This window comes from Mchenga conophoros, linkage group LG23, assembly GCF_057382185.1.
Source record: "Mchenga conophoros isolate Kocher_MC1m ecotype Shallow Benthic linkage group LG23, M_conophoros_male_GT1.1, whole genome shotgun sequence".
In the NCBI taxonomy this organism is placed as follows: domain Eukaryota; kingdom Metazoa; phylum Chordata; class Actinopteri; order Cichliformes; family Cichlidae; genus Mchenga; species Mchenga conophoros.
The window spans coordinates 20,213,538-20,231,513 of NC_140547.1; the positions used below are offsets into that span (position 1 = coordinate 20,213,538).

The following is a 17,976-nucleotide window of genomic DNA, read 5'->3' on the forward strand; positions in this document are numbered from 1 at the left end:
AGCACATACCGTGGTCAGGCCTTTAAAGACTTTACACATTGCGTATCCGAATATCCAGCGGCCGTGTAACACACTTTGGGTAAGCCACACAGGCAGAGTGAGCAGAGTGCATATGTCACAGATCCCCAATTGGGTAAAATACACATCGATGTTAGCAGGCCTCTTCCTCCTTCCATTTCTCGAATGAAGTATCAGCAACATGTACGAGTTCGCAAACAAGCCCAGTAACATCACCACCCCATGGATAACAGGCACGTACACGGCACTGCTGTTGTATGCTGCGTTTCGGTCACAGCTATGTGTACGGCTGAGCAGAGGCCTGATTGTCTCATTGTACCGCACGATGGTACGGTGTGAAATGTTAGCAATCGGCTCCATCTTGTCAAACTCAAGCCTACGGTGTAGCTGTATTTGTGCTCATGCGTGAAGTCCACTTAAACTGTGCCTCGGGGTGTCAAGCTCGCCGACCTGGCTACGGCACCGGCCGACCTACGGCACCGGCCGACCTACGGCACGGGCCGCAAACCTACAATACAACTGTCCCGTGGTTTATACGACACAACCTGAGAGGCCACACAAACGCTTGCTTTGGGGTGTTTGACATTGCCGGTAAAGGTATCGCTGAAGCTGGCATCCCAGATACAGCCATGTCTTCTGTAGAGATCCACATAATCGCCGGCGTTGTCCGCAGAGGGAGGCCTGATGTGAGACAAGCGCCTCCTGTTAGTTCATACGTGCGACGTTATCGCGTGAGCAAATGGCGTCTGCGTACCCTGGATCGTAGGATCATTGAAACGACTTTAACTCTGATACATGCGGTGATCCCTGCAGATAAATTCGAGCAATACTCGTTGCGACTAAAGGCACGTTTTGAAGGCTGGATAACATCTCACGCCCCGAACGAGCCGATCGCAACGACATCACTTGCAAGCGCCTTCGCCCAGGACGTATCTGACAATAACTGGCCCTATTTTGTCAGCCGTGGAGAACTCTTAAGTGACTCCGCGATTACATTCGGTGCACGTATTGTAAGGTATGAGGAGGCGCATGTACCGTGGTGGGTGTGGGACTCTATGAAAACACAACCTAAGTACACTGACGCCTTGACCACAGAAGAGATGGCTCGATGCAGGGGAGCTCCCAGCGTGGGTGTGGGCCGAATGCAACCTGTAGTCCGGGAGCCGCATCATCGATCACCATGGGAGGGCTTCGCCTCGCCGGACCTTGAACATGAACGCCGGTTGACATTTGTTACCCAGGATCCAGGTCGCTTGCAAGCGAACGGGCCTGGTGGTCCGCCGGGTGTGATTGGCGCAGACGCTGGAGAACGCTCGGACTCGGACTCGGATGCGGCTGCTCGCGGGGCTGATCTGCCGGCGTGTTGTTGCTGTTACGAAAGGAAGCCAATGTGCATGTTGAGCTGCGGACACATGTGCTGCTCGGCATGCATCGACCAGGGCGTCAGGGTGACGAAGAAGCGCTCGTGTTTTCTGTGCAAAGCGGAATGGACTTTTTGTCGTGCGGTGGACACGAGCAGTGTCCAGCCGGACATTGTCTGCGTAGAGTGCAATAAGCCTAGGGTGTACATAATGATATGTGGCCATGCAACCTGCGGTTGTTCTACCAGGGTTTGTCCAACGTGTAACACTGGGCCGACAGTAAGAGTTTTCATGTGACTGACCTAACTGTGGTGGATACAAAATAAATACGTTTGGATTTCGCCTGTTGACTGTAGTTGCAAATAAACATTACACACGCTGTCTTGTTTTATCGCATGTTTATTTTGCATCCGTATAACACATTCAATATACATGACAGACATACATCTCGTCAAAGTGAACACATACAGACTGTACAATCACAAACCAACAACCCGCTGGGGTGCACTTAGATTCTTCTGTACATTAACATATACAAATGAGCAGGCAGGTTGTAGTACGATAAGGGTAATACAGGGCACTGTTTCACAACATCGCCGTCAACAAAATACCACTTGGACATCTTTTTCACAAAGGCTGCGTAATGACCGAACTCATAGGGGCCTGTGTGAGTTATCATACCGTACAGTTCGTACTTTGTAGGCTGTGAAGTTGCAGACATCCTGCTACAGTCTAGTTCTTCTGGTACGTCGATCGCACTGGCGTTGACCATAAGCTCTCCGCGTTGCACACACCGCTGCCCTCTGGCAAGGGTGAAACACAGGACCGCGGGTAGCTCTGTGATATCCGTTTTGACGTTCAGCTCCGTCTCCTCTTGACAGGTGCCACAGTGGTAGTCAGACACTCTAAAGGACTCAGAGTAGTCGTCCATGTAGTCCTGTAGCTTACTTGGCTCGTTTTCCCCAATATATACAATCACGTTGTTCGCCGCATGGTGCGAGACGCATTCCGCGTTACACGTTGAACACTTTGCCGATTGTCGTTTCCGTATAGTCCACAGGTCAGATGCTTGTTTGCATCGAGGGTCGCCGTCGTCCGCCAGTGCGTTTAGCACGCACTTAAACACCGAATCGGCATCTTGTTGAACCTCGTATGTCATGCCACTGTATCGAATTAGCGCGTCCACAAGTGAATTCGGATCGCACGGCGGCATTCCCGGAGTGTTACGGTCCATGTCCCGTAAGACACTCGTCAGTTCGCTCGTCACGGTGCTGTAGCTGGCTCTATCGCAGTCGGCGTCGTCGACATCATCAACAACAACAACATCATCATCGTCGTCATCAGATCTGGTCAGCGTGATCCTAAAGTCATCTGTGACATACAGACACTGCAATACACTGTTTACGGCGCAGTGAGACCCAACGTTGATCAGCCCTCTCATGTTGTTTATCCTGCGTGCTGCGCGCGGCAGACAATGCTCAATAGTCCGTCGTGCAGTAAAGTGGCACACCCCTAAACAGTTCGTCCAGTGTCTTGATTGCTCCTTTGGTAGTCTCCTTTGCATCAATATGCACTAGTAGTATAATTATCTTGAAGTGATACGAGCTGAAGTTTGACAGGGGAGTCAACGTGACATGTTTTGTGATTTTCATAACGGGAGCCCAATCCAATAGCGCTGCCCTGTCGTGAGTGTACAGGCATAGTAGATCGAGGGACTCAAACATATCTCGCCTCAGCTCGTCCAAGCTTGGCACTCCTGAAAGTGCACTAGGTCTTAGTGTGATCTTAGTAAGACCCTGAGTGCAGTCCAGAGTGGTAACTGCGAGCGCGTTATCCCATAGCGCCTTAGCCTTTACTCTCAAGACAATGTTTCGCACAAGGTCTTTGACGAGTCCGCTGTGGTGAAGTGTCGCATCAGCCGCGCCGGGGGCCGAGTCCGGGCGGCACGCGGTCTTAGAAAACCTCGTGAACGGAAGACGGGTCGGGTTTCCGCACACCAGAACCTTAGCTGTACATTTATTCAAGTTGGCCTCGCCGACCCTCGAGCCTACCCAATTTGGTACGTCGGACAAATATTCTCTGAACGTAAAGTGCGTGTGCGCTAGCGATGACACAACGGGCTGAACTCTTGTGATAGCGCTGGCAACATTCCGCTGGCTCAACTCTGTGACCAAACGCTCTATGTCTTGGCTATTTGAAAAAGAAGACTGACATTTCTCTAGAAATGGCACAGCGGGAGATCCCGGCTCGTGCTTACTAAGTAGTTCCAAACACACAGATGTAATTCTCGGGCTGTGGGCACCTAGCAACTGTTGATGGTCCGGCTGGGGAAAGTGAGCGCTCAGATAACCCACTATGTCGATCATCACAGCCCCTCGGCCGAGTAGTAGGTGCTCGGTTGCCATGTTCGTAGGTAGCACGTTGTTCTCGGCGGCAGCTTTCAATGTCAAGAGAACTTGCATCAAGCACGGATAAAAGGATTCTCCCTGTTGCAACACCCAGTTGATCATCTTGGTGGATCTGAAGAACTGACCGTATTGAAACACGTATAGCCCATGAGCCTTAGCTTGCTTGTACACAGATTCCCTAGGTCCGGCAAACAATGAGGGATGTTCTTTTGTCAGCCGACATGCTCTTTCCACGACGTCGCGTTGGAAACACGCAACGTCGTCCTCCGTGGGGTTCGTGACAATGACCATGGTGACGTCGGACTCGCCTTTGGTCTGCTTAGTACGAACAAGGCATTTGACGCGACTGGGTTGACTGAGAGACGGCCTAGTCGACTGACGGTTTCCCGCAGCGGCTACATTGTACGCAGCTGGCACCTGTGGGACCGAGGGTGCCCGGGTAAGCGCGTCCTCCGCGGCAACGACACCCGTAGGCGCTCGCCCCCCCGTTTCATCGCTCGGCTGTTGGCCGCTAAGGGTAGCGTCCGCCGTGACATTGTGAAAGCCGGGCACCGCACCCGGCTGCGCGGCGGCCTGTGTTCGTTTTGCACACGGACGAAACGCCCCTACGCGGTCGGCATCTGCAGCACAGAGCGTCTCCAGAGTACTTTCCAGCGATTCGCCAGCTCTACGCTTTTCGGAGCATGCCTTTCTGACGCAATCGGACAGCGCTGTTTCTTTTTCTCTATACCACGGACTGGGTTGTAAATCCGGCGATAAGCGTATCAAGTCTATGCCGTAGTACCTTTTGCTCGTGTGTGTATACACCCCAAGCTTCTTTTCTTGCACTAGTATGCGGAACTGGTCGGGGACACAGTCGTTTGCTACGATGGCATCCGTCGCTCTGTACTGGCCGACCTGCATATTACTGGGGATTACGTGAACCGGCGAGGTGGCGTGTGATACGTCATCGTTCAAATACGTGTAACGGTTCAAATTCAACAACTCGCCGGGCGTGCTACGTTCTTGGGGAAACAAGGTGATGCAAAGCACGCCCATGTTAACGAAAGCTTTGTCTCGAATATTGCGGCCCATTTCACCCAGCGTACGCCCAATGGTTGCGGTGGTGGGCCTAGAGTGTCCGTACTTGCCGTACAGCGTCGCGCCGTCGTACGCTTTCATGTAGTTGCTTTGAAATGCAGTCGTGGGGTCTGAAGGCGTGTACACGCCGACGAGTTTAGAGAGGCTATCCCCGTAGGTCTTCTTACAGAATTCGGACGGCGTCTGAGCACGCCTGTATTCTATCAACGGGGATCCCGTGTACAGTTCCCACATGACACAATACCAGCTGAACACATCGCTGGCCGTGGTGGAATTTAGGCACCAAAGCACTTCGGGGGCCGTGTGCACTCGATTGCCCCGTTGCTGGTCTGGAGTCGAGTAGTTGCAGGCTGTGCCGAAGTCGCTGATCTTAAACGACAGCTCCACCGGTTTTCTATTGGGTTGATGGCACACGAGGATATTTCTGTACGTCAGGTCTCGGTGTTGAACATGTCTCGCGTGTAGGTACTCCAGTCCTCTCAATGTATCCAATTCCACAATGGGTATCAGCGCCAGGTGCACGGCGCTGTCGGTGGAGGTGCTCGATTCGGGCCTCTGCAGGTTGTTCATCCTGGCCATGAATTCCTGTAAGGAGAATAGGGCTCTCTCCATCACGATCACGGCCCTGCCGCCTAACGGATACTGCGGTATGTCGCACCAATATCCTCCAAAGGTACGTAGTATGTTTGGGTGCTTCATCGAAACGCCTATGGCGATTTCTTCCACTTGAGTGGCGATGTGCGCGTATCGGTAAAACTGATCCTCTATAAACGGCAGGCTCCAGTCTGCCATTTCTGGGAACATGTTAACTTTTGCAACTTGCACGTTGGAGGTTTCCACGATGATGCCGAACCCGCCTCGGCCCAACAGCATACTGGGATCTTGCATTGACTGCTGAATGTCAATGGAACACTGCAGGTTACTGGGTAGTCCGCTGTACACGGACCAAGGGTTTACCGTAGTAGCTTCACAGTCAGCAACGTCGACGTACTCTCTATGGAAACTGTCTAGCGAGCTGGAGCGCTTTCTTTCTTTCGCGGGTGAACTGTAGCTTTGTGGTCGATGCACGTGGAGTATCGGGTGATCGCCCTGGATCCTCGGATGTATCTGTTGGTATGGTTGCGCGGTGAACGTGGGTAGGAACGAAGTGCGTCTGGTGTTTGTTTTGATCAGCCGGTTTGTATTGTCCAGTAGGTCGCTGACATTCTTAGAGTACGGGGCCGTAATCTTAGGGTTAGTCATGAGAAACACCACCACAGAGTTGTACTTACTGGATATCGCATTTATTATGTACACCAGGAGGTATTTTGTTTGCTTGCTGATTTTAACCTCTTCCTGTACGGCTATCTCCTGTATGGCTAACAGCTGCACATCGCTCCGATCTTCCTCTCGTATATATCTTTCCAGTTCGGCCACCGTGTCGCAACTGGGACCTGGCACGAATCCGCTTCGGCCGGTCTCCGAGACGACAGACAGTATCCCTTGTAGATCATTATAACGAAACGTCCTCACGTGAAACGGACTGTATTTTTCGACCAGATCCAAAAGCAAGTCGCAGTATCGTTTGCCCCTGCCGGAGCGCGCAGGGGCGGCCATTGGCAGAGCTGCGGGTCGGACGTTGAAATACAGCGAATTCAGATTAATCTTCCGTCCTTTCTCTCTCTCGACAGGTAAATAAATATGAACTCTCGCAGAGAGATCACGTTTTCGGGTACAGCGACAGCCAACCTGTTTGAGTGTTTGGTGATGAGCGGCTCGCCTGCCACGGGCTACCTGCACGCCGCCTCGTTCAGGGATGTGAGGACACTTCAGATGGGCCTACAGCTTCTAAGGGACATGTGGACAAAGGTAGATGGGTTGTACGTCCCGAAATCCGACTTAGAATCCCTGCATGCGATGGAATATAAGAGCGCTGGATCCCACCCTCCGGATATCCCTCAGTGTATTGCAGTAGACGCGAGGAAACTGGCTAGATATTACATATATCTCCTTTTCCGTTACTGTGTCAGCGCAGCGGAGCACGGTTCGGCTGGCAGAGTTCACAAAGAGCACACGCTGCATCTTACGGACATCCCAACGTCTTGGATGCAATCTGTGACATCCACGAATTTTCCCTCCGCTCCTCCGATGATGATCGCACACCAGAGCGTTCCCGGCGTGCGCCAGCAGCAACAGCCTCAACCTAGTGGAATGACACAGGTGAATAGTACCCATCAACACGAACAGAGGTATACCGCTACACATGCTCAGGAACACTTGACGCTCCGTGATATTACACCGCAACAACATCATCGACAGCAGCAACTCTATAACCCCGGCGACGTCCCACTTCGGCATACTCTAGCACACGAACAAACAGCAGCCGAACGTAACAGACAACTCACCTCGACGCACAAGGTCAACCCTGAGATCCCACCAAAGAAGCCCTGTGCTATTGTTGGGAAACGACCCCACGTGCAGCGTCGCTCCGGAGGAGCTTATCGGTCCGCCGCGGAGAGCGATGACGATTAGAGCTCTCTCTACCTCACGCACACACACGCACACACACACACACAGAGAGAACAGTATAACAAACACACACACACACACACACACATATATATACAGAAGCAGCTCTAATGTCAAACAACTATGGCTTTGCAAGGAAATAAGGTCGAGGTTGGTCGTTTCAGTGAAGGAATGTATGTCAAGTCTGAGCACCACGTACACGAAAGCCTGGCCAGAACATGTGGTGTGTGCATGGACGTCATACTTACCAAACAGAATCCCTCGGAGCGCGTCTTTGCCATCTTACCAAACTGCCAACATTGCTTCTGCCTGCACTGTATACGAACCTGGAGAAGAAAGACAGATGTTGTGTCATACAACGCGGCGAAGGGATGCCCTGAATGTCGGACTGTGTCCTTTTACTTCATACCGTCTAAATGCTGGGTGACAGATCAGGACGAAAAGAACGAGATCATCAGCCTCTACAAGACGAGTATTCTGTCCAAAATAACATGCAAATATTTTCTCAAAGGCAACTGTGTGTTTGGGCCGGACTGTTTCTACAAGCACAGTGCAGGATCGCCCAACAACAGACCACTGTTTTACTAGCGGATCGACACAGCCAGCGCAGAGAAGTGACTGTAGACAGTGTTACACGGCCTGCAAGGGACTGCAAGCGTCCTATTTGGAGATGCTGTGATTCATAATAATACTACTGTGCTTGTCTCTGGGTCGTGCGTTGAGGCTGCGTTTGGTATCTCGATGCCTCCCATTTGTACCTGCTGCATGTATCTACGCGTCTCTGTTTAACAGTCACTATTTTTGATGGTATTGCTGAATAAAATGTATAAAATCTTTTCTTTGTGTATGTGTGAATCATTTGACCCAATGTTTACTCGAACACTAACAAACAGAATCGCACTGCTGTTTAAATGTTGACAATAAAAATTTTTTATTACGTGCCGCAGTTGGTACAATATCGTCGTACATTTGTTGTCAGTCAAATAACTGTCATATGCACTTGTTACAATATCTTCATACATTAGTTGTCTTGCATTGTACAAGTAAAGTCCAGTCTTCTTCTCAACTCAAGTCTTCGTCTCACACATCGGTGAGACATACTTGGTTCACGAAGTTTCACTGGGGCTCCCAGTCTGGCTTTGACAGGAACCCGAGTCCCCTTCGAGGTGTACTGCTTATTCCTGCGTGGCGTATAGTACATATTCACAGCTTCAAACTCGTGCGACAGGTTTCTGCGAATACGGTCCTTGCCGCCCGCACGCTTCAAATCGGACCGGTCTCGACGTCTCAGCCCGAGACGACTTTTAACCGGAGCTCTGGGTGGCACTGGCGACACGGCAAGCTGCGCCATGGGTGAAACGACCCCTTCTGTGGGATAGCCCCCTGTCCCTTGAGCCAGTGCAGACGTAGTCTCAATGCAGGTAGCCTCAGTCGTCCGGCCCTGGACTTTGTTCCACGCTTGCAAAGAGTTCTCGTGCGTTGTATCCATAAGTCGTTTTGAATACAACACGCTTCTAAGTTGGTTACACAATCTTTGATGGCGATCGGCAAATTCTTCACCGTATTGATGCAGAGCGTGGTGACGCGTCATGCCCAAGAAGGTCGCGAAAGACGTGTTTTTAAACCGATCGCACAAATGTCCAAGGTTCCAGATGGTCAGGTAATGGTGCACAGCCATAGCTTGTGTACGAGGTGTAACTCGAGAAGCTGTGTTGGATGAGACTTTGTTTCTTGGGTGGATTGTCTTATACTCCGGGTCGGCCGGGTAATGTAGCCAGGTCGGCCGAGTAATGTAGCCAGGTCGGCCGGGTAATGTAGCTATGGACCCCCCCCCCTCCCCCCAGTGTGTTTGTGAGAATAAGGGGGTACGTCGACCGACTGACACAGAACACAGTGATCGTGGGAGCACAAAAAACACATAATACTGTTTATTTCCAAATAGTATGCGTTAAACACATGATACAGAATGAATGGTGATAACACAATTGTCATACTTTCAAGCAAGCTGCTCCTGTAGCAAGCCTATATTATGTTACATTTGCAAAAAAACATTAGACCGCCAGGATGAACGCCAACATGCTCAGGGAGGCTATCACAACGGAGCCTCGTGTGGATAGCGTAGAACGCGAATATGCACCATCTCCGTGCATTGTGGTCTCGCCGTGTGCTGCGGTCGTGGTGTCGAAATACCGCGGGGTCTCTGTTGAGATCGTGAGCTCTTCGTCCATTGTGGACTCGCCGTGTTCTGTGACTGTGAGGACGATAAGGCATTCAAGCTCTGTGGGGTCTCTGGATTCACCTGTCCGAACCGTACACGAGTACAACCCTGTGTCAGCCACACTGACGTTCCTTACAATCACAGAAACGTTTCCGTTGTTCATGGATGGGTCGATCAGCCGCACTCTGCCGTGGAAGTCTGCGTGTTGCTTGGTCTCCTTTGCGTGTTGCTTGGTCTCATTTAAACGCTTATTCCAAACGTGAAACACGTATCTGTCATCGGTGTATCCTTCCTTCGTCCACAATGCGATCAGGTTGTCGTTGGTACGCCTCAGACTCACACAGTGAAGAGCGACATCTTGTCCGCTCGTCGCGCTTACGTTTTTGGGATCTGATGGCAAGAAAAAAAAACATTCGAGTAGTCACACAGCGGGGTACGATCGAAAGGTGACAACCTTACTTTGGGCGTGCAATGGACAGTGTTCACGTAAAGCAAAGGCAAGAGTGTGCAATGCAGGCCATTAAACGTTGCAAGTGACTACATACCTGTTGTGTTGAGAGCCGTAGCTAGGGACAAGGCGCACAGCAACATCCAAAAGCACGAAAGGCGTAACGTTGCCATATCGTTCGCTGTCGATTCACCGAGGTTATTGTTAACGTGTGATACTTGTGGCTCCTATTACTGTCTGTGCCGTTCGGACTATATGAGTCTTAATAAAATACTCCCCCTCCCCTCCCCAACCCCGACCTAGGTAGTTCGGATCCCCGACCTAGGTGAGTCGGATCCCCGACCTACAGTCAGACACACAAGCAAAAAAAAAAAAAACAAAACAAAAAAAAAACCACACAACAAGACCGACCGATGTGCTCAACGAGCGTTTTATTTCGATGTGACATATGAATTAGGCAGTGTGGTTCCTATACTCTACAACAACAAAAGGTTCACACAGTCTATCGTTCACCTGTAATACACTTCGCCCTGCACACGGACCATTCGCCCCCTTGTTGTAACTCTTCTCTGGTGTGACACAACAAAAGGAAAGCATTGCGGACTCGCTGTGTCCTGCGGTTGGTAATAACACAATTGCCATACTTTCAAGCAAGCTGCTCCTGTAGCAAGCCTATATTATGTTACATTTGCAAAAACATTAGACCGCCAGGATGAACGCCAACATGCTCAGGGAGGCTATCACAACGGAGCCTCGTGTGGATAGCGTAGAACACGAATATGCACCATCTCCGTGCATTGCGGACTCGCTGTGTCCTGCGGTTGTGGGAATGACATGACGCGGGATCTCTGTGCGTTCTCCGTGCATTGTGGACTCGCCGTGTCCTTCGGTCGTGGGGTCGAAATGACGCGGGATCTCTGTTGAGACCGTGAGCTCTCCGTGCATTGCGGACACGCCGTGTGCTGCTGTTGTGGGCATGACATGACGCGGGATCTCTGTTGAGACCGTGAGCTCCCCATTCATTGTGGACTCGCCGTGTCCTTCGGTCGTGGGGATGACATGACACAGGATCTCTGTGCGTTCTCCGTGCATTGCGGACTCGCCGTGTGCTGCTGTTGTGGGCATGACATGACGCGGGATCTCTGTTGAGACCGTGAGCTCTCCGTGCATTGTGGACTCGCCGTGTCCTTCGGTCGTGGGGTCGAAATGGCGCGGGATCTCTGTTGAGACCGTGAGCTCTCCGTGCATTGAGGACACGCCGTGTGCTGCTGTTGTGGGCATGACATGACGCGGGATCTCTGTGCGTTCTCCGTGCATTGTGGACTCGCCGTGTCCTTCGGTCGTGGGGTCGAAATGGAGCGGGATCTCTGTTGAGATCGTGAGCTCTTCGTCCATTGTGGACTCGCCGTGTTCTGTGACTGTGAGGACGATAAGGCATTCAAGCTTTGTGGGGTCTCTGAGTTCACCTGTCAGAACCATACACGAGTACAACCCTGTGTCAGCCACACTGACGTTCCTTACAATCACAGAAACGTTTCCGTTGTTCATGGATGGGTCCATCAGCCGCACTCTGCCGTGGAAGTCTGCGTGTTGATTGGTCTCCCTTAAACGCTTATTCCAAACGTGAAACACGTAACTGTCATCGGCGTGTCCTTCCTTTGTCCACAATGCGATCAGGTTGCCGTTGGTACGCCTCAGACCCTCACAGTGAAGAGCGACATCTTGTCCGCTCGTCGCGCTTACGTGTTTGGGATCTGATGGCAAGAAAAAACATTTGAGTAGTCACACAGCGGGGTACGATCGAAAGGTGACAACCTTACTTTTGGCGTGCAATGGACAGCGTTCAAGCAAAGCAAAGGCAAGAGTGTGCAATACAGGCCATTGCACTTAAACATTGCAAGTGACTACATACCTGTTGTAATGAGAGCCGTAGCTAGGGACAAGGCGCACAGTAACATCGCAACACGACAAAAACACGAAAGGCGTAACGTTGCCATATCGTTCCCTGTCGATTCACCGAGGTTATTGTTAACGTGTGATACTTGTGGCTCCTGTCTTTGCCGTTCGGAATATATGAGTCTTAATAAAATACTCCCCCTCCCCTCCCCAACCCCGACCTAGGTAGTTCGGGGTTGGGGTAGTTCGGATCCCCGACCTACAGTCAGACACACAAGCAAAAAAAAAAACCAAACAAAAAACAAACAAACCACACAACAAGACCGACCGATGTGCTCAACGAGCGTTTTATTTCGATGTGACATATGAATTAGGCAGTGTGATTCCTATACTCTACAACAACAAAAGGTTCACACAGTCTATCGTTCACCTGTAATACACTTCGCCCTGCACACGGACCATTTCGCCCCCTTGTTGTAACTCTTCTCTGGTGTGACACAACAAAAGGAAAGCTGAAATCATGTCGTCTCTGGTGTACTGACCGTCCACGGACCTTTTGCCGCCCGTGCTCACGACATCCAAGCCCTTCTGTGATTTTGTTATGGTGACCATGGACATTTCCTCTCTCAGTTTACCCAGTAGCAACTTGCCCTGCTCCGCGTGCATTTTGTCCGTCAACCTGTGATCCGGTAACGATATCACATCGTGCGACTCCAGCACGCTCGAGGTGATAGCTGTGGGGAGATTGCCACCCCTGCGAGATCGCTTGTACATGCCCACGTTCATAGTCGAACCCATTCGGTTGCTGGAACCGGCACCCTTGGTGTAGCCCATAGTCATTTCTACAGCGTTGGTCTTCTTCGTGGCCTCGGAAAGCACGGCCCAGCCTAGAGACATCACGGTGTCGCAGTAACAAAGCGCACCCTTGCATATGCCGGAGACCGCGCTGAGCACCATGTCGAGTTTGGTCTTGGCGCTGACGTGTTTCCCGAGCATGTATTTGTTGTTGACGTGAGACCATTTGCTGTAGAATTTGATCAAAGACCCCGAACCCAACAGCGATTGTTCCATCAGGTTCTTCACGTCCACGAGTGCGTTGACGTACGTGTTTTGTTCGAATACTATAACCACAGGAACTTCCTTCCACATGACTCTGGGCATGAGCACCTTCAATAGCCTGACGTGAGCGCACAGCAGAGCCGAGTACACGCGAGTCACTTGATCCAGGTCCGCTATTTCCAACTCCTCTAAGCCCACCACCTGTAAGGGCAAAGAAAAAAAAAGAAAAGGACATCGACACACACACATCATTGTCGGTCTGAGTAGATTGCGGACACACAATGTTTTGCGATACGTGTGAGATGTGCAGAAGAGACATCCGCCAGTTGCTCGCTGCTCCGTGGGACTATGTGATATCGCACTACGAATTCATGATCGTGTTCACCGCCTACCGCCGCAACATGACGTTCTACTCTAACATGGACTTGGGACAACTTAAGACCATGTATGCTCAACTGGTCTCGTACTCCCCTGCCAGGATCCTAGTGATCGACAAATTGGCGTCTACGTACAAGGCGCAGCACCGTCACGCCGCGGAGCTCGTCAGGCCCACCGTGCCTTGTACGCTGTCGGACGTTATAACCCTGGCGTTGGGCAACAGAGTGCCTAAGCGGTTCGTGCACGTTTGCATAGCCCAATGTAATTTTCTCAGTTACGACAATATGACATTGGCGTCTTTCGCGTCCGTAGAAGGCATCCGCGGCGGTGCTCTGAGATACATGGCTGTGTTACAAAGTCAGGGAGAGCGGGGGCGACGCGATCTGCACGTAATCATTTCCACCGCCATCACGGGGTGGATGATGAGATTGGCAGGTTTAGAGTGTACGTGCGGAACGTGGGCTCAGGTGATGGACATGGTGTCGTGCTCTACTGCGGATACCGAAACCTCGCTGACGTTACAATCGGAGGCCAGGGTGACCGCTTACATTTGTACACTGCTAGACCTCCACGCGGACGACTTGCCTCAGGGCGACACACAGGGAGACTCGCGACGACGACAACAACAACGGGCTAAGGTGGATTACGACTACGTGTTCGACGAACTGCTCGTGTCGGGCTTGTCAGCAGACGACCGCACTCACCGCCAATTGTCCGCCGCTTAGCTCCACGGCGCAGCACACTCCGGCGCAGGACTTGGAGCCTCCGCCGAACGTGGGGTCCATGCATATGTAGGCCCTGGCCACGCTACTCTGGACCATGCGTTCCAACTCCACGCAGTTGCTGGATAGGAACTTGTTTATGATACAAGCCTCGAACGGAGTAGTCGTGTCGCTCTTGGTGTCCGAAGAGGACGTGCTGCTGCTACCCGTCACCTCGCTCTCGAAGCCCCTAGGCACAATTATGTTCATCAGTTGCTTCAGATGGCTGTCTACGGAAATGTGCTGTGGACAGTAGATTCCCATGCAAACGCAGGTGGAGTCCGGGTCCCTGGCGTGGTGTTTACATTTGAAGCTCTGCGATACAACGTGATAGGCGGGTTCCCCGTCGTCCCCTCGGATGTCTGCTACTTTATTCAACCAAGGGGTGTCGTTGACGTGACTGGTGATGTGCACTTGTTTACGTCCCCTGAACGCTATATTGGGGAGAACGGCTAGTAGCACTTTGGAGCTGACGAATCCCACCTCGTCTACCAAGATCAGATCGGCGCTCTGGCCCCTACTCGCCTGTAACGAAAGCACAAAAACACACGGACAAAGTGCGATCAGAACCAACTGCGCGTCATCGCAATCGCGGCGAACGTGCATGCAACGGTCACAGAGGAATCGTGACACACAAGACAGGAGGAAAAAAAGGACAGGAAAAGAAGGGCAGACACACAGAAGACGGCGATGGGATCGAGGGATCCGGGTGCGAATCTCCTACCTATGGGGTTAATAGACGATCCCCAGTGGGTGAGCTATTGCGTCGAAAACGCATGCACGTTCAGCAGCAGCGAGGCCCTAGGACACGTGTGTCACGATCACTGTAGTAGACACGTGTGCTCCGGCCCGGGGTGTACCTTGGTGCGCGACATGGTGGACTGGACGAAACGTAAGAGGTTGCCTCCGCCAGAGTGCCCCGTCGAACAACTGCTGGTGTTCCGCAAACCGCAAGTGGAATTCAGAGCCTCGTACCACATGCCGTCCAGGGACCTCAGCCTGGAATTGGGATACGGAGGCCTGGAGTACACGTCCGGACAGAACACAGCGCCGCCTCGTAACACGGACCTGAACCAGATGATTTTGACGGCTTCGTTGCCGGTGACGGTGGCGCTTTTCGCCACGCTATTGACCCGGGAGTTTTCCGACGAGTACCGCCATGTACATTACGATAGAGGGTCAACCAGCACCTCTATCGGAGTGTTGTGCTCGCCCTGGATGGCCATTACCCTGTCCCTTGCCAAAGAGGTAGCATTTAGGTCTGCCTTTCCGCTGAGGTGCTCGAGGGAACATCTGAGCGTAATTCGCGACGCGGCGTTCGGCAACGCCGTGGCCGTGTCGACTCTCTTCGATTGCAAAGAAGGTAAAATCAACCGGTTCATGAGAAAACTGGCCGGCAAATACAATGACAAGCACGCAAGTCGCACCGGGTTCTACACGATGGTGGCCATGGTCTCCCTCTGCCTTTTCCCGTATTTAAAGCATCGTGTATTGGGTACTATGTTCGACAACAGAAATCTGGTGATCATGTTCTTTGACAAAACTACAACTAAGCACAATCAGTGGTCCACTTTATCCACGCACGTGCATCGTCACGCCAACGACGCGGCGTTCGCCAAGAGAGTGCATCTGACGAACCCGGACAAGCGAAAGAGGCTACCTACCGCGGTCAGCGCGATCTTGGATACGTACATTTCAAACGCAGTATTACAGCAAGAGATGGACGACAGAGACCTCGCAGATGGCGGACAATGCAACGACCCACGCTCACAGCACACGGAGGAGACCGCGGAGAAAGGATCCGTCTCCGACCGTGCTACCGAGCGGCAAACCAAAAGGCTCTCGTCGAGAAAACGAAAAGGCCCGTGTTACGGAGGATACTACGAGGACGAGGGCGAGCGAGTTGGACAGAAAGTGACAGTTACGCGTCGGATGCTCGACCTACACACGCCGTGTTAGAGTTCACGCCGTATGTTATGTAATGTCATGTTACGTTATGATGTTTACCCGATGTGTGAGCGAGTGAGCAAAAAAAAAAAAAACAAAAAAAAATAAAGCATCGTGTCATGAACACAGACTGGTGTCTTTTACTTTCTTTGTTGTCTTTATTGTCATCACCATTAGATTCATATACATGTTCATATACATGTTATACAGTACAACAAACAACAATTCCACCCTTAGACATGCACACAGTATGTACACATATTGGGGTGGTATGCACAACGGCAAAATCCGTGGGGCTCACGGGCCGCATCGGCCCGTCCTCTTCTTTGGCCGTCTTCTAGGCGTTTTGGCAGCCGACACCGGCCTTTTCCACTTCACGGTGTTTTTCATTCGCTCGGTCGAAGGTTTGCGCCTCCGTCTCGACTGTCTCGATTCTTCGTACTCGCGCCTAAGGTCTTCGATGTGAACGGCGTGGTCTTCCGCCAGCGCCGCGTTGTGTTTCTCCAACACGTCTCGTTTCCATCTCATGTTCACCAAAACGGTCAGAGGCATGTAGCCGCATTGAACGAGTGTATCGTAACAATGTTCGGGTTCTGACATCGATATCTTGTCAACAAAGTCTTTCTTTAGCGCAATCCCGCAACGCAAGCAGTTCCAGAATGCGTGAGAAGGGCATGTAGGCCGAGGCCCAGGGCACTGAGCGTCGATCGCCTGCTGCTGCGGCCGGCGTTCCGCCGGACACTCTAATCCCGACGTGGTCTTGGTCGAACACGTAGATTCCGTCGGCGTCCATCTCGTCGGGCGAGTCCCCCATGCGCACGTGTCCATGGTCCAGCTGACGAAGCGTGCAATACGCCGCGATGTGCGAGAATAACCAGATCAGAGCCGACACCTTTCTGTTATAGTTTGTAGGATTTAGCGTTTTTCGCAATTGCAACTCCAGGGCCGCGTCCAGGGTCGACTCGACCATGAGCGAGCGCTTCACCGATAGCACGTTCTTCACCAGCATCGAGGCGCTTTCCACGGGAAAGCCGGACGCCGTCAGGTGTTTGAATAGCACGACTCTGTCGGCCACGCATCCGTACCTGGGGTTGTATCTACGCAGGGGTCCTATCATCGCCATGCACACGTACGACAGTAGCTTGTCGTTGTTGCCGGTCGTCGAGATGGACTTTAGATTCATGCGGAGGTCCTCCGTTTTCACGGACACCGCGGTCCTGTCCACGGGTGTCAGTGCGTAGTGGTCCGAGAGCAGCTGCGCTCTCTGTCTGCTTCTGTTCAGCGAGCCGTAAAACCTGTACAGCGACGCGATGGGATAGGCGCTCAGATACCGAGGCGTCTCGAGTTCCCGGAGAGTTCGAGTGTGCAAGCAAAGCTGATGGAATATTTCTTTGCCCATCGTCTTCTGTTTAATCGTTTCGTCTCGTCTCTTAAGCATCGCTATCTGCTCGACGAACTTGCCCGGGTTCGCGACGCGCTCGCCCTCATTCGTCTCGTCGGCTCCCTGATTTATGAACATGGTTCTACGAGGTCCCAGGCGGCACATTTCGCCGTTTCCGTCGATGTGAAAATTCACGTTCGCTTGTCGCGCCTCGTCCCGCGCGTAAGGTATGTGTTCGTGTCTGAGCGTGAAGTGACAACAGGAAATCTGCCTCCTGACTTGCTCCCACGAGTCCATCGTGATCTCGGTTTCAAAATAGCACTCGGGGCACTCTTTGGTGTCCACCGACAGTTCTGGCATGAACGGATACCGTAGCATTATTATGAAAAAGCCCTGTAACAGGTCCAGCGTTGCCACGGTCTCCTCTATAGAGCAAGTCACAAAGTCCCGCAGTAAAGCTCTGTAGACGTCCACGGCCGCCGACAACGTGATCGGTTGAGCTTGATTCGACAG

At 52.0% G+C, this 17,976-nt stretch overlaps 2 protein-coding genes across 2 annotated transcripts in view; one reads left to right on the top strand and one right to left on the bottom strand.

Annotated features, from left to right (window-relative positions):
* Positions 1-17,976, top strand: part of LOC146547118 (uncharacterized) — a 266,741-nt gene that overhangs the window by 207,086 nt on the left and 41,679 nt on the right. The window lies entirely within an intron of this gene.
* On the bottom strand, positions 12,036-14,476 carry LOC146547119 (uncharacterized). Its single transcript, XM_085265902.1, has 2 exons — positions 14,079-14,476; positions 12,036-13,197 (listed from the first exon to the last, which is right to left on the bottom strand). The coding sequence occupies exons 1-2, from the start codon at positions 14,397-14,399 to the stop codon at positions 12,364-12,366; spliced, it is 1,155 nt and encodes a 384-aa protein (XP_085122028.1). The 5' UTR covers positions 14,400-14,476; the 3' UTR covers positions 12,036-12,363.